At 52.8% G+C, this 26,796-nt stretch overlaps 2 protein-coding genes and 1 long non-coding RNA gene across 30 annotated transcripts in view; 1 reads left to right on the top strand and 2 right to left on the bottom strand.

Annotated features, from left to right (window-relative positions):
* ABCC3 (ATP binding cassette subfamily C member 3) overlaps positions 1 to 16,708 on the bottom strand; it is a 57,242-nt gene extending 40,534 nt beyond the window's left edge. The window contains exon 1 of one of the 2 annotated variants that reach the window (XM_016932539.3): positions 16,554 to 16,708. In XM_016932539.3, coding sequence (XP_016788028.2) covers positions 16,554 to 16,598 — 45 coding nt within the window. In that variant the 5' untranslated portion in view covers positions 16,599 to 16,708. Of the gene's footprint in view, positions 1 to 16,012; positions 16,471 to 16,553 lie in introns of those variants that run through there. The other variant, XM_054671182.2, reaches the window with a different exon arrangement.
* Positions 8,183 to 12,503, top strand: LOC107969269 (uncharacterized). The gene is made up of 2 exons (XR_001710981.3): positions 8,183 to 8,441; positions 12,177 to 12,503. It is a non-coding gene; the product is annotated as an uncharacterized LOC107969269 (long non-coding RNA).
* Positions 16,709 to 24,448: 7,740 nt separating the features above from the next.
* CACNA1G (calcium voltage-gated channel subunit alpha1 G) overlaps positions 24,449 to 26,796 on the bottom strand; it is a 66,587-nt gene continuing 64,239 nt past the window's right edge. For all 27 annotated transcript variants that reach the window (XM_016932530.4, XM_016932518.4, XM_016932526.4 and 24 more), the window contains one exon: positions 24,449 to 25,501. In XM_016932530.4, the coding sequence (XP_016788019.1) occupies positions 24,767 to 25,501 (735 nt within the window). In that variant the 3' untranslated portion in view covers positions 24,449 to 24,766. The remainder of the gene's footprint in view (positions 25,502 to 26,796) is intronic.

Below are 26,796 nucleotides of genomic sequence, written 5' to 3'. Positions count from 1 at the left end.
CTCCTGGGTTCAGGTAATTCTCCTGCCTCAGCCTCCCCAGTAGCTGGGATGACAGGTGTCTGCCACCACGCCCAGCCAATTTTTGTATTTTTAGTAGAGACAGGGTTTCAGCATGTCAGCATGCTGAGACAGGGTTTCAGCATGTCAGCCAGGCTGGTCTTGAACTTCTGCCTACCTCAGACTCCAAAGTGCTGGGATTACAGGCATGAGCCACTGTGCCTGGCCGGGGTTAAGAATTCTAATTAATATATGTAGCTACAATTACTAGAAACAATAAGGGGGGAAATCTATATGAAAATATACAAGGAAGGTAAGAAAAAGGAATATATGAAAAAGAAATATACAAAGGAAGCTAAGGAAAAGCTATAAGATGTGAGGATGTTTTGTTTTGATAACGGAAAAAGAGAATAAATTTTGTCCTAAAGTGAAATGACTGATTTTTCAAAAATAAGAAGAGGAAAGTATAGGACAAAAAGTGAATGGATATAAGAGTTGTAGGAGGTTTGTGGAAGATGAATCTTGTGAAAGAAATTTTATGGGTGATCAAGCTGGTTAAGATTAGGAGGTAATTATTTACAAGTTTTTTAAGAATAAAAGTTAGCGACCGGGTGCAGTGGCTCACGCCTGTAATCCCAGGACTTTGGGAGGCAGAGGCGGGTGGATCACTTGAGGTCAGGAGTTAGAGACCAGCCTGGCCAACATGGTGAAACCCCATCTCTACTAAAAATACAAAAAATAAGCCGGGTGTGGTGGCAGGCGCCTGTAATCCCAGCTGCTTGAGAGGCTGAGGCAGGAGAATCGCTTGAACCCGGGAGGCGGAGGTTGCAGTAAGCAGAGATTGCACCATTGCACTCCAGCCTGGGCGAAAAGAGCTAGCATTAATATCAAAATTACACTGATGCAAAACTAGAATTTGGTTCTCTCCATTAAAACAACATGGTGTTCTTAGATTATTGGTCTGATCATAATAGGAAATTGTAAAATGTTTTTCTTTCTCTTTAGGTAATTGGCCTAGAAAACAAAGATTCTGTGTTCTACCCAGATAATTTCCTGTGCTTCATGCTGTCTTTGTTAGGTTTTTGATCACTTAAGAAAACTGAGAACTCGCTATTAAAAGAGCTAAGCTTTTTCTACAACTATGTAATTTTTTGTATATGCCTCCGAAGTCATTTAATGAACAGCTATTGTTCACAGTGACCTGTGATCCTATTAAAAAAATTTATTTTATGTGTTGCCTATTTCCTTCCTTCCTTCCTTTCTCTCTCTCTTTCTTCCTTCCTTCCTTTCTCTCTCTCTCTTTCTTCCTTCCTTCCTTCTTTCTTTCCCTCCTTCCCTCCCTCCTTCCCTTCCCTCCCTCTCTTCCTTCTTTCCTTCCTTCCTTCTTTTCTCCTTTCCTCCCTTCCCCTCCCCACCCCTCATCTCTCTCCTCTCTCTCCTCTCCTCTCCTTCTTTTTTTGACAAAGTCTCACTCTGTCACCCAGGTATAAAGCTGACTCCATACATAGTGGACTGTAGCATAATTCAGTATGTAAACAAACTGCAACGTAACTTGAGAGTATATTCTTACAATAAGCAGCCAAGTCTCAGCCAAATATAGCAGAATTTTCAGCCAGTCACAAGCTGCCAGATCATCAGAACATGTCCACATAAGGCAAACACCTCATTGCACCATGCCCAAATAAGGCAAATACTGATCTGTCACCAATCAAGCTGTTTCTATACATCAGTTCCTTTTTCTGTCCATTAATACTGCCTGCCCATACTGCTGGGTGGTAAAACTCTGTGAACCTCTACTGGTTCAGGATGCTGGCTGATTCATGAATTGTTCTTTGCTCAGATAAACTCTGCTAAATTTAATTTGTCTAAAGTTTTTATTTTAACAGAATTTTTCCTCAAATGTGTGGTGACTTTTTTTTTTTTTTTTTTTTTTGAGATGGAGTCTCCCTCTGTCGCCCAGGCTGGAGTGTGGTAGTACGATCTCAGCTCACTGCAACCTCTGCCTCTGAGGTTCAAGAAATTCTCCTGCCTCAGCCTCCCGAGTAGCTGGGATTACAGGCATGTGTCACAATGCCCAGCTAATTTTTGTATTTTTAGTAGAGATGGGGTTTTGCCATGTTGGCCAGGCTGGTCTCGAACTCCTGACCTCAAGTGATCCGCCTGCCTCGGCCTCCCAAAGTGCTGGGATTACAGGCGTGAGTCACCGCACCCGACCTGTGGTGATTCTTGCGGCTTGGCTGTCTCAATATTTTGGAGTAAGACACTAAAGAGCTGGCTGCTCTGTGTGTTGGGGGCAGGTGGATTTGGGACTGGATCTGGGACTCCTCAGGACAATCTGTGAACAATGATGAGTGAGAGTACCAAGGACCAAGGACCAAGAAACAGCTACTGAATACAGAGTACCGAGGAACAAGCTTATTGGCTGTTGGGCTTCACTGCAGAGTGATCAAGTAGGAACCTGGTCCTTTAGGGAAGACTCCCCCAACAACTGGAAGAATCTGGAGGTCTTTTCTCTGGGACCAATTTAGGAGTGAGGGCTGAGGGTTCTATCCTTCAGTATGCAGACTTTTACTTAATTCCATAGAATAAACTGCTGGTCTTCTGTGAGGTGGCTGGAATTTGCCTGGCTTTGAGAGGAGATGGATAAGTATCTTGGGTGTTTCATCTCTCCTTATGCATTCTCCTAGCAGCCGCTGCTTTCAGCCCTGCTCTTCCCCTTGCCTCCTTCAGCCCTCCAATCCCCGAGCTTTTACAGACTCCAAATGGCCTTTGGTTTCAGTTGTTCTCTGCTGTGTCAGTGATCACTCCTCAACCTGTTTCTCACTTTCCAAAAAGGTGTTAATATCTTGTCTGCTGTTGTCTCCTCTTCTCTTTGTCCTTGTAGGTTTACATTTTTTATTCCTTACTGTCATTTTGATGGAAAATCAGGAAGGACTGGAGATAAAGTCTTGTGTTCAATCCACCCTATAGAACCAGAAGTCCTTCCAACTACAATTTTTTTTTTCTTTTGGGCAGAGTCTTGCTCTGTCTCCCAGGCTGGAGTGCAGTGGTGTGATCTCAGCTCACAGCAACCTCCACCTCTGGGATTCAGGTGATTCTCCTGCCTCAGCCTCCCGAGTAGCTGGGATTACAGGCTTCCACCACCACGCCCGGCCAATTTTTGTATTTTTAGTAGAGACGGGGTTTTGCCATGTTGGCCAGGCTGGTTCTCAAACTCTTGACCTCAGGTCATCCACCCGCCTTGGCCTCCCAAAGTGCTGGAATTACAGGTGTGAGACACCACGCCCAGCCTCCAAGGGCGAATTAAATAGACCCGTTTCAGACTTTATGCAGGACCTCCCTGCAACAGTGTGGGCTTCCCCCATCTCTTGGAAACTACTCTTTCCTGGTCTCCTGGTTTCTTGGCAAGCATTCCTTGCTGTCTCCTTATCTTCCTTCTAGTTCACCCTGTGGACATGGGCCCTAGCTCCCAAGTTCTGACCTTGGTCCTTGGTGCTCTCTCTCATCATTGTTCACAGATTGTCCTGAGGAGTCCCAAATCCAGATCAACAGCTCAAATCACCTCCTGAGCCTCAGCGCCTACTTCCTGCTGCCTCTCAGATGGCGTCACCATCTGTCTGCAGCCACCTCATATTCAATACCTCTCAAAGTAAGATCCTTCACTCCCTGCCAGAACCAGCCCTTCCTTTGGCCTTGCCTGCCTCTGCCAACGGCATCACCATTCTGCCAGCTACCCTGACACCTGCAGGGACATAGGTCCTATTGATTCTTGATGGAAGCATAGTAGCTGGACAAAGAGGTGTTTGAGACTTGGCAGGGAAAGGTTAAGCACCTTGGCCAAGGTCACACAGCTTAAAAGAACTCACACTTGGCCGGGCGCAATGGCTTACACCTGTAATCCCAGCTCTTTGGGAGGCTGAGGTGGGCAGATCACGAGGTCAGGAGTTCGAGACCAGCCTGGCCAACATGGTGAAATCCCGTCTCTACTAAAAATACAAAAATTAGCTGGGCGTGGTGGCAGGCACCTGTAATCCCAGCTACTCGGGAGGCTGAGGCAGGAGAACTGTTTGAACCCGGGAGGCGGAAGTTGCAGTGAGCTGAGATTGTGCCACTGCACTCCAGCCTGGTGACAGAGGGAGACTCCGTCTCAAAAAAAAAAAAAAAAAAAAAGAAGAAGTCACACTTCAGCTGTGTGATCTTGACCCAGGTGCTTAACCTCTCCCCTCTCTGGGCCTTGGTTTCTTTAAGGGTAACATTGGGATGATAATATCTCTTACCTGGTTCCTCCCACCTGGCCCCTTGGCCAGACCCTCATCTCTTCATGAGCAATTGCCATAGACTTCTGGTCTCTTCCCTTCAGATTCCCTGGGGGCCCAGATCCTGCGTGGTTTTCCCCTTCCTTTCTGGCCATGCCATCACAGTCTCTTTGCTGATTCCCCTGCCTGGTGCGAGAGGGTCCCGGAGCTCAGTCCTTTCCTCTTCTCTGCCTCCTTCCTATCTGCACTCAACCTCTTGGCAATCCCATGCAGTCTCATATGATGATATGATGTACCATCTATATGCCAATGACTTTCAAGTCTATCTCTCCAGCTCATTGCTCCCCAAATCTCCAGCTCCATATCTAACTACTGACTTGACATCTTCACTCCATACACCCTACAATAGCCTGCATAGACCTGCACAATGTCCCTTCCCCCAACCCATGACCCTCTCCCTGCCTTTCCTGCTTCACTCCAGCCACTGGCCTCCTTGCTGTTTCTAAATGCACTTGCTGCTCCTGTCTCAGGGCCTTTGCACTTGCTCTTCTCTCTTCCTGGAACACTCCTCCCCCAGACATCCTGAAGTCTTTCTTTCTCGATGAAGCCTACCCTGACCATCCTGTTTAATACTGCCACCTGTGTCCCACCCCTGTATTCCCAATTCTCCCACCCTTCTCTGCTTTTTCTTTTCTCTATAGCACCTATCACCTTTTGACATGATATATAATTTACTGATTTATTATATTTTCTCTCATCTTTCCCTTTACTTGCTGACATGTAAGCTCTTTGAAGGGAAGAACCTTTATTTTATTTACCTATGTATCCTAAGTACTTAGAATGGTGCCTAGCACATAGTAGGTGCTCAGAAAAAAGATTTGCTTAAATAAATCAAATATTTATTGAAGACCAGGGACATTGCCCAGTGCTTTGAGAGGCCAAGGCAGGAGCATCACTTGAGGCCAGGAGTTTGAGACCAGCCTGGGCCACATAGCAAGACCCTGTCTCTACAAAAATGTAAAACATTAGCCTGGTCTGGTGACAGCACCTGTAGTCCCAGTTACATGGAGGCTAAGGCAGGAGGATCTCTTGAGCCCAGGAGTTTGTTGCTGCAGTGAGCCATGATTATGCCACTCCACTCTAGCCTGAGCAACAGAGCAAGACCTGGACTCTTAAAAAAAAAATACACACACACACATACACGTTTATTGAATAAATGAATGAAAGAATAATAGTATACCATCCCTTTAAACTTTCAGTAGCTCCCTACTGCCTAGAAGGCAAAGTTCAAACATTTTACTATGGCATTCAAAGCCCACAGCTGGCCTTGAACTATCTGGCTATGTGAACTGTTGAATAATCTATATGCTTGAGTTCTGAGTTCTCCCATCTTTTTTTTTTTTTTTTTTGATGGACTCTTGCTCTGTCGCCCAGGCTGGAGGGCAGTGGCACAATCTCGGCTTACTGCAACCTCTGCCTCCCGTGTTCAAGTGATTCTCGTGCCTCAGCCTTCTGAGTAGCTGGGATTACGGGCGTGCACCACCACGGCTGGTTAATTTCTTTCTTTCTTTTTTTTTTTAAGGCCAAGTCTCGCTCTGTCACCCAGGCTGGAGTGCAGTGGTGCGACCTTGGCTCACTGCAACCTCTGCCTCCAGGGTTCAAGCGATTCTCCCACCTCAGCCTCCTGGGTAGCTGGAATTACAGGCACATGCCACTACGCCAGGGTAATTTTTGTTTTTTGTTTTTTTGTTTGTTTGTTTTTGAGACGGAGTCTCGCTCTGTCGCCCAGGCTGGAGTGCAGTGGCGCGATCTCGGCTCACTGCAAGCTCCGCCTCCTGGGTTCATGCCATTCTCCTGCCTCAGCCTCCTGATTCGCTGAGACTACAGGCGCCTGCCACCACGCCCGTCTAATTTTTTGTATTTTTAGTAGAGACGGGGTTTCACCGTGTTAGAGAGGATGGTCTCGATCTCCTGACCTTGTGATCTGCCCACCTCGGCCTCCCAAAGTGCTGGGATTACAGGCATGAGCCACTGCACCTGGCCTTGGTTTTTGTTTTGTTTTGGTTTTGAGACGGGGTCTCACTCTGTCACCTCGGCTGGAGTGCAGTGGCACGATCTCAGCTCTCTGCAACCTGTGCCTCCAGGGTTCAAGTGATTCTCCTGTCTCAGCCTCCCAAGTAGCTAGGACCACAGGTGCACGCCACCACACCCAGCTAAATTTTGTATTATTAGTAGAGATGGGGTTTCACCATGTTGGCCAGGTTGGTCTGGAACTCCTGACCTCAAGTGATCTGCCAGCCTCAGCCTCCCAAAGTGCTGGGATTACAGGGGTGAGCCACCATGCCTGGCCAAGTTCTAGCATCTTAAGAAAACAACTCATGGAAGGGGAGTGATCTGCACTCCCTGCTTCCTTTCCCCAACCTCCCCAACCTGCCTTCCCTTCTTCCTTTTTTTTTTTTTTTTTTTTGAGACGGAGTCTCGCTCTGTCACCCAGGCTGGAGTGCAGTGGTGCGATCTCGGCTCACTGCAACCTCCACCTCCCGGGTTCAAATGATTCTCCTGCCTCAGCCTCCTGAGTAGCTGGGATTACAGGTGTGCGTCACCATGCCCAGCTAATTTTTGTATTTTTAGTAGAGATGGGGTTTCACCGTGTTGGTTAGGCTGGTCTCGAACTCCTGACCTTGTGATCCGCCCGCCTCAGCCTCCCAAAGTGCTGGGATTTCAGGCGTGAGCCACTGCGTCCGGCCTGCCTTCCCTTCTTAATCCCATCTGGGGCAGCCCTCTGCCCTCCAGTGCCCCTGCCCACCTGCGAGATGGCTCTTCCCAAAATACAGCTTTGTGCCTCTTGTCTCATGCCCACAAACCTGCAGTGACTCCTGCTGCTCATGAAGCCACATCCTAGCACCCAACCTGGTCCTCAAGACCCCCCCCGCATGGCATCTCCTCCCACCTCCTTTCCCATTGCTCCCTTCCCCCACAGCCAACTCACTTCATCCTAAATCTGCTCTGAGATTCTTGCTCCTACCCCCTTGCTCAACCTAGTCCCTCTTTTTACCACTTGTCAAAATCCTAACCTAACCACTCCAGGGAGGGGTGACAGGCCTGGCTGAAAACCCACCTTCTTCATCTTGAGCACCCTTCCTCCTAGAGAGATCCCCTTCCCTGGAGCGTCACTCTTGCCCTTGACAATGTTTGGTGAGGGCCTTGGTGAGTCAGGCAGTGGGCTGGGTTCTGCAGATACAGTGGCACATTGGGCAGGCCTATCCCTGCTCTGTGAAGCATGCAGTCAGGGACATGCTGCCTGGGGGCATTTCATTGAAGGCCCAGGTGGGCAGAAGTTGTACCATGTACATCTTGTATTATAGAGTCCTATTCAGTATTCAGTAGTTGCTCAAACAATGTGAGCCAAGGACCCACATACTCTTGGTGAGTCTCTGACATGCTGGCCCAGGCCTGGACACTGGGTCACAGGACACACCTCTAGGCCTGGCCAGGTACTCCAGTTAGTTGCCATCCAGATAGCCTGTCCCAAAGCTGCCCTGAACCCAGATCTTCAGGTTTCTGGGCCGGAGTGTACATCCCATTTCTCTGGGCCCAGCCAGAGCCTCATCTACATGGGGCCTCTCTGGGGCACCCCAGCCTCTGACCTTTCCTTGCTTTTCCCTGGCAGCCAGTTAAGTGAGGAAAATAAAGGCCCCTAATGTTTCTCCAGCATTTTATTACTGCACTTACCTAGTTGTTATCTGGATGTTGTCTCAGAACAACTTCCAGGGGTATATAGGAGGGGCACTGTTAGGCCCAGTGTACAAAAGAGAAACTACACCCACTTTGGCAACAGGTTCAAGGACACCCAGCAGCGTGTGGCCAGGACAGGCACCCAGGCTTTGTGATGCCACACAGGGCCATTGACTCACAAGGGAGTGTGCATGTTGAGGACAGGAGCCCAGGCGTGGGGACATGGTGGGAATCGCTGTGTGCACTTGCAGCCCGGTGGCATGGCTCTGTAAGGCGGGTGGGGAGTGGCCACAGGAAGAACCCAACCCCGATGTGGAGAATCCAGGATGGCTTCTGCCACTTTTGAGCCATGCAACTGTTGGTGAGCCCCTTCGTGCCCTTGAACCTCAGTCTCCACCTGTGAGTAATGGGAGTGATGACAGCATCTGGTCACCTCCCCACAGCGGGGAGAAGGTGAGGGAGAATGAACAGCAAAGCACCTCGATGGCAACGGGACAACACTCAGGGAAGCGGGTGATGGAGCCTCCAGCTGTCAGGCCCGTGTTTTGGTTTCGCAGACACCTGCTCTGTGGCAACAACCAGGGGACTTTGGGGCTTTGAGAACTGGGTGGCTGCTTTGACCCTCAAGGGGATTCAGCCTGGGCTCCTTTCCTTGAGATAAGCATGTCCCAGCTGGGCAGAGCCCTCCCTAGGAGGCAGGGGGTACCCGCCCACACAGGCCCTCACCCCTAACTCCCTATTTGGTTCACTCCAGACCCTGAGCTAGGACATCATCTATGGGACACGTCATACAAAACACGTCCAGAACTGAGCTCTTGGCCGTCCCTGCCTCTCTAGCCTGCCTGGCCCGGGGATGGCAGTTCCTTCCTCCTGTCTCTCTTCCCAGACCAGAGTCCTTGGAGTTGCCCCTGATTCTTCTCTTTCTCTCACATCCCACATCCGGTCTCTCAGCAAACCCTGTCCATTCTACCTTCAAATTACAGGTTGAACGGCATGACAGTGCCACATTCAACTGTTCTTTTTTTTTTTTTTTCCCACTGTAATCTTGACCTCTTAGGCTCAAGTGATCCTCCTTCCTCAGCCTCCTGAGTAGCTGGGACTACAGGCATGTGCCACCACGCCCAGCTAATTTTTAAATTTTTTTGTAGAGATGGGGTCCCACTATGTTGCCCAGACTGGCCTCGAACTTCTGGGCTCAAGTGATCCTCCTGCTTCGGCCTCCCAAAGTGCTGGGATTACAGGCATGAGCCACTGCACTTGACCTTCAACTGTTATTATCCATAAAAAGGCAACTTCACCTGGTGCACCCTGATAGATCCAGAATCGACCACATCTCCCGACCTCTCCTCTCTGGCAGCCCCAGCCCCACTGGCTGCCAGGCAGGTTCTCAAACCCTCCAGGCCTACTCCTGCCTGGGGCAGCAGCCCTATCCCTGGATATCCACATGCCTCATGCCCTCATCACCTGTGAATTTTTGCACAGATCTCACCTTCTCCTGGAGGTCCACCTTGACCTTACTAATGAAAACCGTAACTCACTACCCAACCCCCGACCTGTCCCTGCTCCCCATTCCTTTTAGCCTGTTCTATTTTCCCCATAGCCCTTAACACCTTCTACAATACTATATATGTGAGTCATTTATTTTACAATTTTTAAAATTGTTTTGTAGAGATGGGGTCTCACTTTGTTGCCCAGGCTGGTCTGGAACTCCTGGGGTTAAGTGATCCTCCTGCCTTGGCCTCCCAAAGTGCTGGGATTACAGGCATGAGCCACTGCACCTGGCCTTTATGATTCTTGTTTTACTGCCTCTTCCCACTAGAGTATATGCTCCACGAAGACAGATTCTTTAGCTCTGTATTCTGCAGTTGATGGTATTTCCTGTTGCTTAGAGCAGGGCCTGGCACAGAGAAGGTACTCAATAACCATCTATTGAACAAAAGAATGAATAAACAAATGAATAGATAAATGGAGGGTGCCAACTCCAGCCCCAGCCTCTGCAGCTTCATGCCCAGGAACACAGTGTTCTCTCCCTGGTACCAAGGCCACAGTTCTTGGCACCCAGAAGGGTCTCCAACTCAGTTATGTGTAAAATGAAGGTGAGGACAGGGCCAGTGAAGGTTATTCCCTGGACCCTGTAACACTCCCTGAATCCCTGCAGGGCAGGATGACGATCCCTACTCAAGGCTCTCCTCTCATTCCCGCTCTGAAGAGCACTGCTGGGAGGTGAGAGCTGAGCCCACAGCCTCCTCCCCCACCATCACCCACACAGTTTCCACAGCAACAACAGCTTCCTTAATAATGCGATGAAACAGCTGGATGGGGCTGATAAGGGGTAAGGTCCCACATCCAGAATGGACCACGTGGCAGAGGCCCCCTCATGGCAGACTTCATGGTCACTGAAGCTGAAATCACTGTAGACTCATACAGGCGATAGGTGGGGGTGAGGACCCCGGAGCCCTCTGCCCCAGCGTTGCCAGGGACTTCCCAAGCCCTGGGGGCCCCAGGCCTGTTGACAGGCTCTGTCATGAGAAGAGTCATTACTTCCTTATTCCTGTGTGGTAGTGGAGAAGGAAGCCACCACTGCAGGGCAGCTCCTGAAGTCCCAGATAGGGAAGGGATGAACAGACAAGACCATTGACTCAGCAGCAATGAAGGCGTGGAGAGAGCAAGGACACGTGCTGATCCCCACTCACCCTCCCTCAGCCTTTGGAAGGCCTGGGGGCAGGGGTCAAAAACTGGCTGTGCTGTAATCCCAACACTTTGGGAGGCCGAGGAGGGTGGGTCCCCTGAGGTCAGGAGTTTGAGACCAGTCTGGCCAACATTACGAAACGCTGTCTCTACTAAAAATATTTTTAAAAATTATCTGGGCATGGTGGCGCATGCCTGTAATCCCAGCTACTCAGGAGGCTGAGGCAGGATAATTGTCTGAACCTGGGAGGCGGAGGTTGCAGTGAGCTGAGATCACGCCACTGCATTCCAGCCAGGGTGGCAGAGCGAGACTCCTTCTCAAAAACACAACACAACACAACAAACAAACAAACAAACAAAAACTGGTTGTGCTGCGCCTGCTGGCCCCTTGCAGGGATGGCTCACAGGCTCAACTGGCCAATGTGCTTCTGGAAGGGGCTTTGGTTCACTGAGCTCCTGCTGTGGGCCAGGATGATCATTTCACGCTCATGACAGCTGACACCCAGGGCTGATGCTGGGATTAGACCCAGAGAGTTTTGTTCCAGGGCCCAGCTCCTTCCCACAGGATTACAGTGTTTCCTGTACACCTGGTAGGACTCCGGCATGACGTCCCACCCTGGGGATAGAGCACTTGCACCCAGATCACCTTTCAGCCATGCAGCCCATTCTCATATCACCTGCTTTTTGCAATTATTCTCACAGAGCTGAGGGAGCAGAGCGGCTAACACCTGGGTAGTGGCCTAGCTGGGGTTCTGGGAGCCCCTGACTAGAAACCTGAATATCCAGTTAGGAGAAATCTGGCTGAATGCGGTGGCTCACGCCTGTAATCCCAGCACTTTAGGAGGCTGAGGTGGGCAGATGACTTGAGGTCAGGAATTTGAGACCAGCCTGGCCATCATGGTGAAACCCCGTCTCTACTAAAAATACAAAAATTAGCCGGGCATGGTGGTGTGCACCTGTAATCCCAGCTACTTGGGAGGCCGAGGCAGGAGAATTGCTTGAACCTGGGAGGTGGAGGTTGCAGTGAGTTGAGATTGTGCTACTGCACTTCAGCCTGGGCGACAGAGCAAGACTCCGTCACAAAAAAAAAAAAAAAAGGAGAAATCCAAAATCCAAGCCTAGAGTTAGGCTCTCATTCACTCTCCCACCCTGCCCCCTGCCAGCCCCAACCACTGCACCGCAGTACCAGAAACAGAAACAACTTCAGTTCGGGGAGGGGAGGGGCCCGGCCACCCTAGCAATGGCATACCAGGTCTCATTTCACCCCCAACTCCCCAGGGATCCTGCCCCAATGGGGAGGACTGAATACAGTCCGGGTGCTCTGGCCCTACTCCGGGGTGGCTCAGCTGGTCGTCCCTGCCAAGACCTTCCTCCCTGGAAGCCTGCCCAGTGTTTCAAGACCATTTCCCCGTCTGGGGACTACAGGCGGGCTTGGCAAAGCTCCCTCCTGAATGCCACTTCCCTGACTCACTTCCTTCCCCATATCTCTCTGGCCCTCAGAGACCCAGGCCCAGGTGAAGTGGGGGAACAGCAGGATTGAGGAGAAGCCAGCCTGAGGCCACAAGCAATGAAATGCCGTAGCCAGAAGCCAAGAGCTCAGAGGTCAAAGCCATCCAGCACTGGGTTTGCTTGCAGCAGCTGAGATGGAGGAAAGGAGCCCCGGGAGCTCTGGCCTTGCAGGGAGGACTGGGTTCCTGAGGGGAGGGTGAGCTATGGTGTCTGCTAAGCGGAGGAGTGTCTACCTCCCACTCAGCTTCCCCATGGATGTGCAGGACACTGTCTTCATTTGAGAGTCAAAATACATTGGCATAGGAGCCTTGCCCATTACTCATACATTTTTGTGGCTGCCTACTAAGAAGGCAGAGGAGACCCTGATACCCAGGAGCTCTAAACTTTGAAGGGCCCTAATCATGCATGGCCTTCGCCCCCAAGCCCAAGGCTCATCTTTCCAAAATTGGGCAACTCCAGACCTGAAGCAGGCCCCAGAGCCCACCTCAGCCCTGCTGGAGCCCAGAGAAGGTGAGTCATTTGCCCAAAGTCACACAGCTGGTGAATAGCAGAATTGGGGCTAGCTAAAACAGAGCAGGAGACACAGGGAGCTGAACCTCCAAGGGACCAGGGATCTGCCCCTCCCTACGATGGGTAAACAGCTAAGGGAACAATGAGGTCACCTTTCCCATGTGGGCCTAACCAAGGGGAGACCCAGAGGCCTCTACCAAGAGCTGCTTCTAGGCAAACTCCATATGTAGAGCAGGGAGAGAGCCAGGGAAGGAGGAGTCCAGAAATCTCAGAGGAGGAACTAATGAATCCCCACTGGCCGCATCTTCCCTCTTCCCAGTCACAGAATCTCAGGACCCCACCTTCTTTCCTGGCTTGAATCCTCTCTCCAGCATCTCCGCCAAGCAGTCACTAACCATGTTCTTACATACCCCCCAGTGACAGGGAGCTCACTACTTCTCAGGCGGTCCTTGCCATCTTTGGATGGCTTTCATGGTCAGGATCTTCAGATTTCTAAGCTTCCTGGGGCTGTCAGATCAAGGCTAATTCTGCCAACAGGTGTTTATCTGGCGGGGGGTAAATAGCTCCAGGCCCTTCCTCCACATACTCCCTTCACCACCCAGGTGCTCCCAACCTCTGTGGTTCAGAACAGAGAGGAATCCTGCAGGCAGAGGATCCCACCTCCTCCCTTGTTCTGAGGCACCTCTGGCCTCCTGAGTAGTGAGGTGGTTTAATTACACAGTTCACTCTTTTGGAATTTATTTCCACAAAAACTCCCAAGGCACATTCAGGGAAGTTGGTAACCTGCTTCAAAGTCGATATAGGTGAGAGAGAGAAGGATTCACACAAATCATTCACCTGGCAGGTGGTGTGTGAGTACACAGATGTGTGTACACATGTCCCAAGGGGCATGGTCCTCTCCAGTCTCCTACCCTCAGACTGAGCCAGGAACAGCCCCCAGCTCCCCAGCAAACAGCTGAAATGGGAGCCACTGGCCCGACAGCCCTGCCAGCTCTTTCCCTGCAGGTCTTCCCACGTCTGACATTTTCTTCTAACCCCATTTTTCTTTCTCCTTCCTCTTCCGGGGAATGTCAGAACTTGCCACCCATAGAAAACTTCTTAGTTCTTAAAATCATTCCACATTCCCTGTCTCATCTGATCAGAAAATTCTTGTGAGGTGGGTAGGGGTTGGGTTATTTCCCATTCCACTGGTGGAGAAACTGAAGCTATAAGGATGAGCTACTGAGCATCTTGGTAGATTAAATGAGCGGCCCAGAGGGGCCTGAACACCCCACCCCCTCCTTGCATTTTCACTCCTAGTTCAGGTACTTCCGGGCTGCCCTGAACCACTTCCCACAAAGTGGGTCACCCACAGGCCCCTAAGGTAAAGGTTCAGGGGGAGTTGTGCCTGAATAATACACCATGCAAATGAGATGCAACACAGCACATCACAAATGAACAGCCCAGAACTCCAGGCCTTTTTTGTAATTAGGCTGTGGCAGAGGATCCAGCTTCCAGTGTAGACTCTCTCTCCTTTCAGCTGTACAAACCCTGTCATTCCCTCAGAGGATGAGCTGGGAGCCTCCTTTCTCTCTCCACGCTCCTTCCCCAGTCACCAGCCACACTAGGTGTGGCCTGGAACAGCTTTCAGGAGCCAGAAGAGAATGTGAAAGATGTTTAGAGATTGGGGTGGGAAGGGGGGTGGTCAGTTTGCCATTTAAGGTATCCAAGCAGAGATCTCACAAGGGCTTCATAATGTAGATGAGCTGACTCCCACTGAGCCTGCATCCTCAGAGGAGGTGCGTATAGCTCACGAGCATCAAGGAGAAGTGCGTGGGCCAGAGGGCCCAGAGGCTCAAAGGCTCACAGCCAGGCAATGGCAACCCTGTAACCACAGCCCCGGGGTCCGGTTTCCCAGCCCAGCACTCTGTCTTTGTCCTGTGACCTTCACTCCCTTGGCCTCAGTTTCCCCAGCTCTACACTGAGGGGTTGGACTCGCTGCTTCAAACTCCCAAGCTCCCACTTTCTTGGATTCCACAATCCCATGTTAAGGTAGAGCCAGAGGATGTCTGAACATGGGACAAAAAGGGAGTCCTGAATTTCCCAACTCTGGGATCCAGGAGACCTGTCTCTGTAGAGTCCTAAGCTCTCAGGGTTCAGGAGGCTACCCAGGAACAATGAGCCCTTGTGCCTGAAGCTTGGGCACAACTACCCTCTTGATTTTCTGTTTGGCATCCCAGGCACCACAAACCTGCCATGGTCATACCAGCCTGGCCCCAAGGGCAGTGAAAGGAAGTGTGCTCATGAGGCAAAGGCACAACCTCTGACCCTGGTGGCAAGTGGCCTGTCCATGCTGAATAATACATGAAGTTCCTGTGGGACTGGGAAAGAAGGGCAGTGGCAGAGAAGTTGCACCATCTCTGATTAACCTTTGGGTCACCCACAGAAAAAGAGAGAATCCCAAATATGCCTTTTTACAGTTTTTTTTTTTACCTCCATTGCCCCAAGTTTCAAAAAATCCATATAACGCCTTCAGCCCATTCTAAATACAGCCCAAGAGCATAGCTCCAGACTTATACACCTGTGCACACACGTGCACAGCACGAACTCTTGGGTAACACCCCACGTGCCTGCGTGTGTGCGTACACACACACACGGCATATATGTACAAATACTCAAAATAGGAAAAGATTTAGAGATTGGGATTCACAAGCCCTGGACACCCCTTTAATGACCACAGAGAAGCACCTTTAATCTGAGCTCCCTCTGTAAAACGGAGACCACATGATCACTTGCCTCATAGAGGCAAGTAGGTTTTGCAAGTTGGTAAGAAAGCTCCTAGGCTGTATGCACTTAGCTCACCTGAACTGTGCTGGAGGCTGGAGTCAGCAGGCTGAAGAGCAGCCTGTCTTAGAAAGGGATTTGGAGTGAGAGTCACCAAAGGCTTGATTTTCTTTTCTTATTTATTTATTTTTTTAGAGACAGGGTCTCACTCTTTCGCCCAGGCCACAGTGCAGTGGTGCGATCATAGCTCACAGTAATCTAAAACTCCTGGGCTGAAGTGATCCTCCCACCTCTGCCTCCCAAAGGGTGGGATTACAGGCGTGAACCACTGCACCTGGCCTATAGCCTGTTTTTCTATCCCAGCTCTGCCTTCATTGAACTGGGTAACTTTGGGCAAGTCCCTTCCTCTCTCTGGGCCTCCCTTTCTCCATTTGTGAGAAGGGAGTTGGACTACAGGAATCCTGACACCCTGCACCTGTCTCCAGACTGGGGTCTGCTTCTCCCTTCTGAGTCCAGAGTGGTGGGGATGGCCTGCTCTCAGACCTCAGTCTTACCTAGAGAAAAGAAGGTGGCAGGAAACCTTCCTAAGAAGGGTGGGACACTGCACAGCCGGCCTCCCAAAACACCTGGTTGAGCAGGTGCTCTGGATGCCCTGGGGGCAATCCATGCCCAGGTGGGCAACCGAGTCCTAACCTGAGGCAGATGCTGAGGGAAGACCCTCCATCACGAACCTGCGGCTGATTGCGAAACGCCCCTTCCGCACCCGACGGAGGGGCTGGGATGGAGCCGACTCACCCAGCCACGCACTGTGCCTTTGCGCCCCAGCCGCGCACTCTTCCTCACTTTCCCGGGCTCCCCAGTGCTGCAGCCGGGAAGGGCAGAGCAGGGCAGGTCCCGGACACCGCGTGGGACCCGGCTCCGGGCGGCGCCGCCAACCTCCCTCCCGAGCCCATCGCCCCCTCCCGGGCGCCCAGGCCGTCTCAGGGGCTCCGTCCCGGGATACCTGCCGGCCCCGCGGGAAGGCAGGCGGCGGGGACCGGGCGAAGCCGGCCGACCCTGGCCCCCGCGCAGTGACCCCGGAGCCCCGCGCCTTACCCAGAACTTGGAGCCGAGCTCCCCGGAACCGCACAGGGCGTCCATGGGGCCGAGGCGCGGCGGCAAGGAAGGCGAGCGCGGTCGGACCCAGCGGCGGGCAGAGCGGGCGCCGGAGCCGCCTCCGCCCTCCGCACCCCGCGCTCCGCCCGGACCCGCCCTGCCGAGCCCTACCCCAGTGCCTCTGGGTCCGGTCTCCCTGCCCCCGTCCCGCGGGTTGCGACAGCGCCTCCCTGGGAGGGACTTTGGGGCAGAGGTGGGGGGGTCCTTGGCACGGCGACAGCCCCTGCGAGCGGCCCCTGGGCCATGCCAGGGAGATGTCTCTCTAAATACCGAGGCTAACAGTCCAGGAGTCGAGTCTATTTCCAAGGGGGAACTGGGATACACAGGCGCTCCCACCCCCGAACAAGTCCGTGGGGCCGATGAGTCATTGAGCAGGGGACGTAGGGAGAGGGATTTAACAATCTTTCCTAGTAAAAAAGGAATCTTTGAGAAGGTCACGTTCCTCTCCGGAGGTCAGTTTCCTCATCTGTAAAATGGGAAGGGCTTCTGTGCTCAATCAGGAAGCTGACCTCTTCCCCATCAGGTTCCAGAGACCACTGGCAGGCGCCACACGGGGAGCACACGGGGTGTGCTCCGCGGGTGTGTACCCGTGAGGCAGGGGTGGGGGCCGCAGCATCGTCCAGCGGGGGCCTCTTATGTCCTCTTAAACTGCTGCCCTCTTAGGCTCTGTGGCTCCCTGACCTTGCCACATCACCTCGGCACGTCTCTGGGCCTCTACTTTCACATCCGTAAAATAGAGACAATCATAGAAGAGAATCTTCCTCCCAGGGTTCTCTGAGGATTGAATGGAAAGGGTAGGCAAAGTGTATTTCCTGGCACACTTAGTGGGCACCCAACATGTGTGAATTCCCTCTGCTTCAGCCTGATCAGGGTGGGGGGGAAGGACAGGTGAAGCCCCAGGAGGAGCCCCACGTGAGTGTCCTCGTCCTCGTCCTCCTCCTAAGGCTGAAACTCTACATTCCTGATCTGTAAAATGGGCTTGTCGGTGCTCTCCTTCTCCTGCTTGCCTCAGCTCTCCTTCTCCCGGTATCCCCGCAGATGCGGGGATCCCTCCATCTCTCAATCCCGCTGTTGCCCTGTCTTCCTTAACGCAGTCCCAGACGCCAACTCAGCACCGCTTGTTGGGGCTCAGAAGGAATTCTCCCTGGCAAATCTTTCCCTGGCCCTTCTCTTCCCTGCCTTTGCCCACAGGTCTGTCCAGTTTCACCCCGGTGACCCCTTTTCTGGCCCTTGTTCTCAAGAGAAGGTGTTTCCTTCCTTGGCTGCTCAGCGGCAGGTGTGGGTGGGAGCCAGTAAGAGTGCAGAAGTGGCAAGCCACCTCCTATCTCTCTGGGCAGCCAGGAGGTCACTAGAAGGGAAGTCTCCTTGGCTATAGGCTATCAGAACCAAGAGCTGGCTGGGCATGGGATAGGGGTGGGAGTGGAGAAGATTCCCCTTTCCCAGGCAGTCAGACCAGGGACTTCTACCCCTCCACTGGGCAAGTTCTTTCAGCCCCTTCTTTGTCTGCCCTCTTCCTTTCCACTCATCCACACATACCCTCCCTCTCCTGTCCCCCTACCTTCATCTCTGGGCAAAATACTTTACAGAGCTTTACACCTTGTTACGGCGTGCCTTGGATTATATTTAGTTATGAAGAGTCTGTCTTCCCTGCTAATCTGAGAGGTCCCCAAGGGCAGGGACTAACTCAGTCCCCTCCAATCCCCCTCCATACCTTTTATACACTGTGTGATCTCAATAAGCTCCTTGATGTCTCTGGGACTTCATTTCTTGAGAAACGTGGACAGGGTGATATCTAAGCTCTCTTCCAGCCCTGGTGGGCCAGGCTTCTATGGCCTAGGCAGCTGGGAACCTTCCTCCACCCCTTCCATGACCCTGGTCATGGCTTCATCAGCACCCACTGCCCCTGTGTTTTGACCTTGTCTACCCACCGGCTTCCTCCAACTCTCCCTCCTCTCCCATTCCTTTTCTAGGGCTTGTGGGGTCATAGGCACCAGATTGCTCTGGGCTTGAGGAGACCTGGGGACTTTCCTTTAGGGCCCTTTGGGAGGTGAGCTCCCCAATCAGACCTCCTTTCTGAGATGGAGAGCCCAGAACTAGCCTGAGCTTCCGTCCGGGACTTTCCAGCCCCACAGTTGGCCAGGCAGTGCACTGGCTAGAGCTCTAGTTTTGGGCCAGGACCCTTGGGTTCTGGCTTCAGCATCGGAGCTGAAGCACCATCCCTTGCAGCCCCAGGCTTTTCTATCGCTATTGCTTTCCCAAGGCTGTAGCACTGGGTTGGGCACTCTGAGGGCGTGGTGGGGGCCCTTAGCGATCCTCACCTTCCCCCATCTCTCTTGAGGCATTGGGGCTTTACCCCTCCAGGCCACTCAGGAAGTGTGTCCCCTTTCACAGAGCCCTTGAATAATAACCACAATATTTCTAGGATGTTATTGTTTTGGTTGTTCTCACCAGAGCAAGAAATCTGAGGCCCTGAGACACCCTACAGCTTGCTCAGGGCCACAGAGCTTATCCCAGCACACGCAGGAGGCGCCCCACGTCTGCCGAGGAGACTGTTTCTGCGCAGTCTCCTTGAGCGGGATGCACTTCCTGTATCTGTCTTCAAGGCTGCTTGGTGCGCTCTCCTACCTCCCTTTCTGCAAGTGGCAAACTTCTTCAAGAGTTCGCTCAAGCCCCGCTCCCCGTCAAAGCCTTCCTTGGACCTCCCCAACCCAGTCCTGGGCTAGGAGGCTTCCCCCACTTGTAATCACTGATGTCTTGCTTACCTCCCCCAGAGGACTGTGGACACCTTGAGGGTAGGGACTGAAGTTTGTTTATCACTGTATCCTCAGCACCCAGGACAGTGCCTGGAGAAGTTGGTCCTCAGGAAGTGTTGTTGACTGATTAAGCAAACACCTCATTTCCTAAGAAGGAGTCATAGGTAACAAGGCCACTGAGGCATTAAGTACAGTCCCAGCAGTGGGCACTGCCCACTTTGCTTTTGAGTGTTCAGAACCAAGATGGTTCTTGCTGGAAGGGCTCCGGAGAAGCAGTAACGGCCTTGTGGGTTGGGCTGCAGCAGAGAAATGGACCAAACCTCCCCCAGCCTTCATGGCCCAAGCCCCATCCTCCCTCCCCAACTGACTGCTGCTCCAGGCAGGATGGATGGAGCATGTGCGGTGCCTCCCCCGCAGTGAGTGTCCCAGGGGAACCCGGCGTCAGGGATTTCCTGGCAAGGAGATGGAAAGATAAAATAATTGCAAGGTACAGCTCAGAGCAAGCATGACAGCAGAGAGAAGAAAGCAGAATGGGGGCAATGGGGAGACCCAGGCACAGGAAATGCTTCGAAGGGAGAGAGGCAGGTTGGAACTGACAGGACAGAGGGGCAGGGTGTGGAATAGCAAAGCTTCCCCTCCAAGCACTGCCTGATTCCTTTTAGCCCCTTGTGGCTCCTTGGAGGCTTGGAGCACCCCCAAACCAGGCTGCAGCTCCCACGCCCCAGCCTCCCCCTTGTCCTCTCCCCTGAAGTGGGGTCTGCTTCCTCCAGACCCCAGCCTAATGGTGGCCCCACTGGCCCCACTCATGGCCCTCAGTGAGGCTGCCCCTCTGCCGCCAACCTGCACTTGATCTGATTTGGCATGCAGGGGAGAGTGCTGGCTGCTGTGCCCAATTCTGGAGTTTTCAAAGCAAGAAGAATTAATTAGCTCTGTGGGCCACAGTTCGCAGATCCCACACCTGGAACCAAGGCTAAGACACACAGTTTCAAAATTCTTAGCAGAATTCCCTTTTGGGGGTTAGCTGGAGCAGCTGCCTCCTTGACCTGCCTTGCTGTGCCCTGGAGTGGGACTCCAGGCCACAACTCAACTTGCTTTGAGAGTTCGTTTCCCTCCTGGCAACCATTGTCCTGGATTAGCCCTGAGTCTCCTAGCTTTAGCCAAGGGATATTGAACACCGTGGGCTCAGCACTCAGATGGCAGGGATTCCTGTTTGGGCTTCTCCATACACAAAGTCCTTCACTGGGCCCTGCAGGCCTGCTTCCTCCTTCTGAGGTTATACAGGGCACCTGTCCCTAGAAGGTGTCCATCGGTGTTGGTGCCCTCTCCCTGGCTTGGTCCCTTTGCAGGAGGGGCACCAGGTGGCACCAGGTGAGGGTGCCCTGTGCCGCCACCTGGTGTCTGATGCCCTCATTGCACTGCTGTTGCCAGCCCCACTCCACGGGCTGCTCAGCTGGCCCAAGGGAAGAGAAAATAGGCCATGGGGCACCAGGCTGTGGCAGGTGGGGACTAGGGTGGAGATAGGAGTGAAAGCTGTTTGGAAAGTGGGTGAGGTTTAGGTAGGGCAGGGTTAGAGGAGAGGAAGAGAGAAGAAGGCGGGATGGGGAAAATAACAGGTACCATGGGGTTCAAGGGCAGCATTATGCCGCGGAAGGGTGGAGCCTGGGAACCCACAGTGATTGCAGAGCTACCCTTGGCCAGCTCTTGGACAAGCGCCTGGAGCTGAGGGATGCCTTCTCCTGTGATTGAACCCCTCTCACCACCATTCCCTGTGGCCAAAGGCTGGTGGCCCACCAGGTGGGAGGCTGGGGGCCTCTCTAAGCCTCTGAGTTTGCCATGCGGGGAACACGTGTGCATATTTGTATGAACGTGAATGTGACTACTTTGGAAAAGCGCCCACCAGCAAGTCATTTTTTGAGCAGGATTCTTCCCATCGTGCCCCATTTCCTCCACACTGAGAAGAGACAGGAGTAGTGTGGGCTGGAGGTTGGCCAGACCTAGGGTCAAATCTCAGCTCTGCCATTTCCTGGCTGTGTGACCACGGGCAATTCACTTAACCTCTCTGAACCCCGCTGCCTCATGGAGAAATAGCAATCAGACTTCCCTTGCTAGGGTGTTTTGAGGAGTGAGAGACTGCATATGAGCCTCAGATTTGTTTTTATCCCCAGCTCAGCTCACTCCTCTTCCCAGTCCCCACCCCCACACAGACCTTTTCCTGGAGTCTTGGGGGTGGAGGAAGCAGAAACAGCCAAGCTTGAGGTGGGGGCCTACAGCCGCTGTCACAATTTCTTCTGAACCCCGAAGGGGAAGGCTGAGGACAAAGGCACCAGGGTAGATGTTCCTAATTCTAAAAGCCCCCACATCCCTGAAGCCCCTAGCCAGTTCCATTCTGCCCCTGGAGTCCTCATCCAAGACCTGCTGCCCCCACCATCCACTCCCCATCCCAGCCTCCTTCAGTTTCTCCACCCCCTACCCCCACCCCTTATGTATCCCAGAGCAGCATCAAATAACCACCCAGACAAGCAGCATGAGGTTAGCAGTTTGATATTATTATTAAGATCCAGCGGCAGCTGCTTTTCCACCTCAAAATCCTTTTAATGAGACACAACAGTTTCCATCATTGATAAAGATTTTACATCATTGGGGGGAGAGGTCACAGTTTTCTCTCCGACTACCCCAAAATACCCGCTTTGATTCTGCTGTTAATATTTCCACATCACTATCCAGAGGCTCCCCTCCAGGCACTGCCCTCTTCCAGAGAAACCCTCCAGGCCACAGAGAGGGCTGCTGGGGAGGGAATAGGGGAACCTTTTTGTTTTCACTGGGCTGGTCCCTGCAGATCTCTACAGAGCAACCCAAAAGCATAGTAAGTTCACCCCAAATTCCTTGGTCCCTACTGGGAAGAGGAGGCCAGGGGAAGAGGAACGCACAAAGAACCAGGCATGCTAAGACTCAACCTAAGCAACTCTCCAGTACTCTAGTGCTGCTGGGCTGGTGGTCGGGAGGGGGGAGAGGGGGTGCTGGAAGAGTGGGGAGGGGTAGGAGTCCAGCTCTCTGGCTTCACCTTGACCCAGAATCTTCTAACCACTAGAAGAATGAAAGATCCCAGAACCCCCTCCCCATACCCTCCAACGTCATTAGGGAATAGACAGCTATAGAATTCTACAAAAATATAAAAGCTTAGTCTGCAGATCCAGGTGACAGAACTCTAGGAATTTTGTACAGCTTTGCTTTTTTTATCTTAAATGGCAGCTCCTACAAGCACTCCCTCTCCCCACCCAAGGAGGCCAGAGGAAAAAGTTTGACATTATGGCACACCCTAAAAGGATAAAACCAGGCTTTGGCTTCAAGGAGTGGTATCAGTTCTGTCCAAAAGAGCAATGAGAAAAGCTCTCACCCAGCTTAGAAAACAATGCTGGACAACGCCTCCAGGTCCACTCGCCCGGCAGCCTGGTGCCCCCAGCTCCCAGTTGACCGGATCAGACGGTTTGTGAGCGAGCGTTGCCACTGAGGTTTCAAAAACCCAATCCAATCCTGGGGTTTGAAGGCCCTGGGGGCGAGGGGAGGGGGCTGTTCAAGGGAGTGGGATTGGGACAGATATTTGGGAGGTGGCTAGGTGACAGGCTGGCTGGACCCATGGTCACCACCTCTTGGCACCAAGATTTCAGACAAGAGAATATTGTCTGCAGTAGCACCAGACAGGTGGCCTGGGCCACGCCACTCCCCCTCTTCCTGTCTGCCTGCCCCTGGCCACCTTCACACCTCCCTCCTCCACTGGCTCCCACTAGGCAGGCAGCAGCAGCAGTGCATGTAAACATCTTGAGCGCTCGTTCATCACCACCCAGGGGGCCAGCTCCCCACTCAGCACCTGGCCTCCGACCCTACCACCTCCACCAGGAGGTTGCCTCTGGACGCCCAGCCCTGGACTCTCATCCTCAGGAAGCACAGCCCACTCCGTTTACACGGTTTAATTCCATTGCGGGCAGGTGGACGAGGTCCCCATCGGACAGTGCCTGTAATGCCAGTCAGCTAAGCCCGCCCCCAAGGCAGGAGGCTGAAGTCCAGACAGCTCAGGTCACGCATCCAGCCAGAAGTGTGGCAAATCCGTGCTGAAGCTTCAGGAAGGAAAACCCAGAAACACTTCCCCCCTCCCCCACCAACCCACAGATCCAGATCTGCAGCCTCTGAGGCAACCTCCCCCAGCCTCAGTCGGCCCCATTAACCAAAACAGCTTCATTATGCCAATTTCCAGCTTTCAATGTGCGGCTGATAGCTGTCAGCAGAAATAAGAGTTAATCTGGAATTACTCCCATTCACTGAGCTGCCTAGCTAGAGGAAGCTGTAAAGTTTTGATAGCAGCAGAAGAGACCCTGCCTCCCCAGCCTGCACCAGGCGGAGGGGCTTCTCCTCTCCTTCACGGCTGGGGAGGGCAGGCTAGAGGTGCAGCCTTCCAGAGCAAGGGGTTCAGGTTCTCTCACTCTCAGACACACACACTCTCACACTCATATACACACACGCACTCATATACACAAACACATACACACTCATACACACACAAAGAGGCAGCCCTGAAGCTTCCCTCCCCGCCGCCCACTCCCCATCTCCAGGATCTCTCTCATCAATGCCATCTGGACGTGCCTAACTCTCCATCCCTTTTGCTTTTACTCTGGACCGTGATTAGCTTTTTATTTAGGAAAATTACTTTATTTTATATATATATATAGATAGATAGATATGTATGTATGTATATATAAAAAGGTTCCATTTCATTTGTAAAATCTCATTTTTTCTTTTTCTTTTTTTTTTCCCTACAGAAAATGATGACGAGGTTAAAGGAAAAAATAAGTTACATTACAGTTTCCAAAATGGTTCTCGCTCTCTGCTGAAGATGGGCCACCGTTGGGGCTGCAATGTGCTCGCGGTCCCAGCTTGTGCTTTGCAAGAAGAGGGAATATAACTAGACTGTTATTTTAGGTTAAAATAGCCAAGAGACAGACGCCTTCGCCTCAAAAATATTCTGAGACACATAAAAGTAGAAGGAAACAAGTCTCTTCAGTCACAAAATGTCGTACATCCCGCATATACTAGATTCAATTAATTTAATAAAATAGAATATACATAGAGATTCTGCACAAACGTATTGCTTTCTCCCAACAGCTCCTGGTGTCGGGAACCTCAGCTGCACCGGGCCTCTCCTTCTGCCTGGAGCCAGAGTTGCCAGGGCTGCTGCTTTTAACTCTCTTTGGAAGTTCTGCTTGCAGGTACCCAGAGCCACTGAGGCAGGGAGGAGCGCCTCTGCCTCCTTGGTGTCTATATGGAACTTTTGTCAGGAATATAGCCCAGGAGGAGGAGCTAGGACTTGGCACCCAGTGGAGAAAGGTGAGTGGGAAAGTGGGGCAGGACTCAGGGGTCCAGGTCTGCTGGGTCAGAGGATAAACCGGAGAGACTCAGCACATCTTTCTTTGGGGAGGGCGAGGCAGCCATGCTGTCAGGGGGGCCAGAGGCCAAGGGATCCTTGGAGTCGCTGGACGGAGCCCTCCTCCGGAGGCAGATGCCAGGGCTGGGCGGGGGCCGAGGACCTTGGCTCTCGGGGGGGTCTATGGTGATACTAGGCGGGCTGAGTTTTTTCTTGGGCCGGCTCCCGGGCCCCCCAAGAGGCTGGCCCCCAAGGTTAGAGGGGTCTGTGCCCAGGTGGGGTTGGGAGCCGCTGTCCAGGCAGCTGACGGCAATAGAGTGTCTCCTCTGCTCATCCAGCCAGGACGTGGGCCGGCGCTGGCAGCTCTGGGCCTCCACGCTGTAGCACTTCTTCAGGTCCCGTGGGGATGGGGGCTCCTCCTGGCCGCCAGGGGGCAGGAGGTCTCCTGAAATCCAGCTCAGCTCCGTGTCCAACTCTAAGCTGCTTCTGGTCTCTGGAGGGCCCTTGCCCCAGTTGGGTTCTGGGCCTGGGCAAGGGGCTGGCGGGGTCATGTGCTTGGAGATCTTGCTGTGGCTGCGGGAGTGCTGCTGTGCCTGGGTACTTGACTGGCCCCAGAAAGAGTAGGCCCGGGCCAGGGGCGGGGAGGGCCCACTCACCTCTGCCAGCAGGTCTTCCCGGCTGCCCAGACCCTGAACGTCCAAGGAGTCAGTCCTTATTGCTGCCTATATGGGGTGGGGGAGGGCTCAGCCCAGCAGTCTCCTCTCCAGCATGGACTAGCCCTCCTGTCAAGCTGGCTGTGCCCCCCGCCCACCACCACCAGGCACAGCAGGACTATCCTAAGCAGAGGTCCTGGTAGCCGCTCTTACTAGTAGATAGGGGTCATTGCAGCCTGACCTCTGTTGTCCACCATGCCTCCTCTCTCCCCACTAAACCCTGTCTTCCCTCCCCCATGCTCTGGTCTCCCCTAAGCCTGCAAGAATCGCTCTCTCTGCAGCCCCTGCCTCCTGGGATATGAGAGAAGCCAGGCCATCTCTGCTCACTGAGCTGGCTCCTTCACGCCTCCCCGCCTCTGCCTAGACTTCCCCTTTGGCTCTGAATACCCTTCCTGATTGGCAAGAATCCCTCGATTTTACGGACTCAGGTTCTCTGTGACACAGTGTGTGACAGTCTCCATCCCCAAGTAAAACCGACCCCTTCCTCTTCTGTGTCCCTGCTGCCCTCCACACATGGGTGTCTGGCAGCTGTGAGCTGAGGCTGCAATGATCTGATGGCAGGTATGTCTCCACTATTAGACTGTGAGCTTCAGGGGGCAGGGGCTGTGTCGCCAGTGCCTGGCACACAGAGGCTGCTTAGTGACTACTCGCAGAATGAATAAGGACTGTGCCTGCTCCCCCAAGCATGTGGGATTGAGATTCTCATGTGTCCACGCTCATGCCTCAGGACACACACATGGCATGGGCTGTGGCCTTATCACAGGTGGGCTCTGGGGCCGGGCGCGGTGGCTCACGCCTGTAATCCCGGCACTTTGGGTGGCCGAGGCGGCCAGATCATCTGAGGTTGGGAGCTCGAGCTCAGCCTGACCAACATGGAGAAACCCCATCTCTACTAAAAATACAAAATTATCCAGGCATGGTGGCGCATGCCTGTAATCCCAGCTACTTGGGAGGCTGATGCAGGAGAATCACTTGAACCCAGGAGGCGGAGGTTGCGGGGAGCCGAGATTGTGCCATTGCACTCCAGCCTGGGCAACAAGAGCGAAACTCAAAAAAAAAAAAAAAAAAAAGAATGTGGGCTCTGGAAGGTGGGCCCTAGGCTTGGCCAAAAGTGAAGACACTTAAAACCTGCCTTGTGCCCCATAGCTCAGTCCAAAGTGGGGAGAAGAATTGGGAGGCAGCTCTGGTTGGTGAGGAAGGAAAGACCAGAGACTGGGGTTCTACCTCCGACCAGATAGGCATGACCCTGGGCAAGCACTACCCCTTCTGGTCTCCAGGCCTCCTCAGTGGAACAAGGAACTGGG

The sequence above is a fragment of the Pan troglodytes genome, chromosome 19 (genome assembly GCF_028858775.2).
Source record: "Pan troglodytes isolate AG18354 chromosome 19, NHGRI_mPanTro3-v2.0_pri, whole genome shotgun sequence".
In the NCBI taxonomy this organism is placed as follows: Eukaryota; Metazoa; Chordata; class Mammalia; order Primates; family Hominidae; genus Pan; species Pan troglodytes.
Note: the sequence above shows the minus strand (reverse complement) of the source record. Positions and strands in the feature narration are given on the sequence as shown.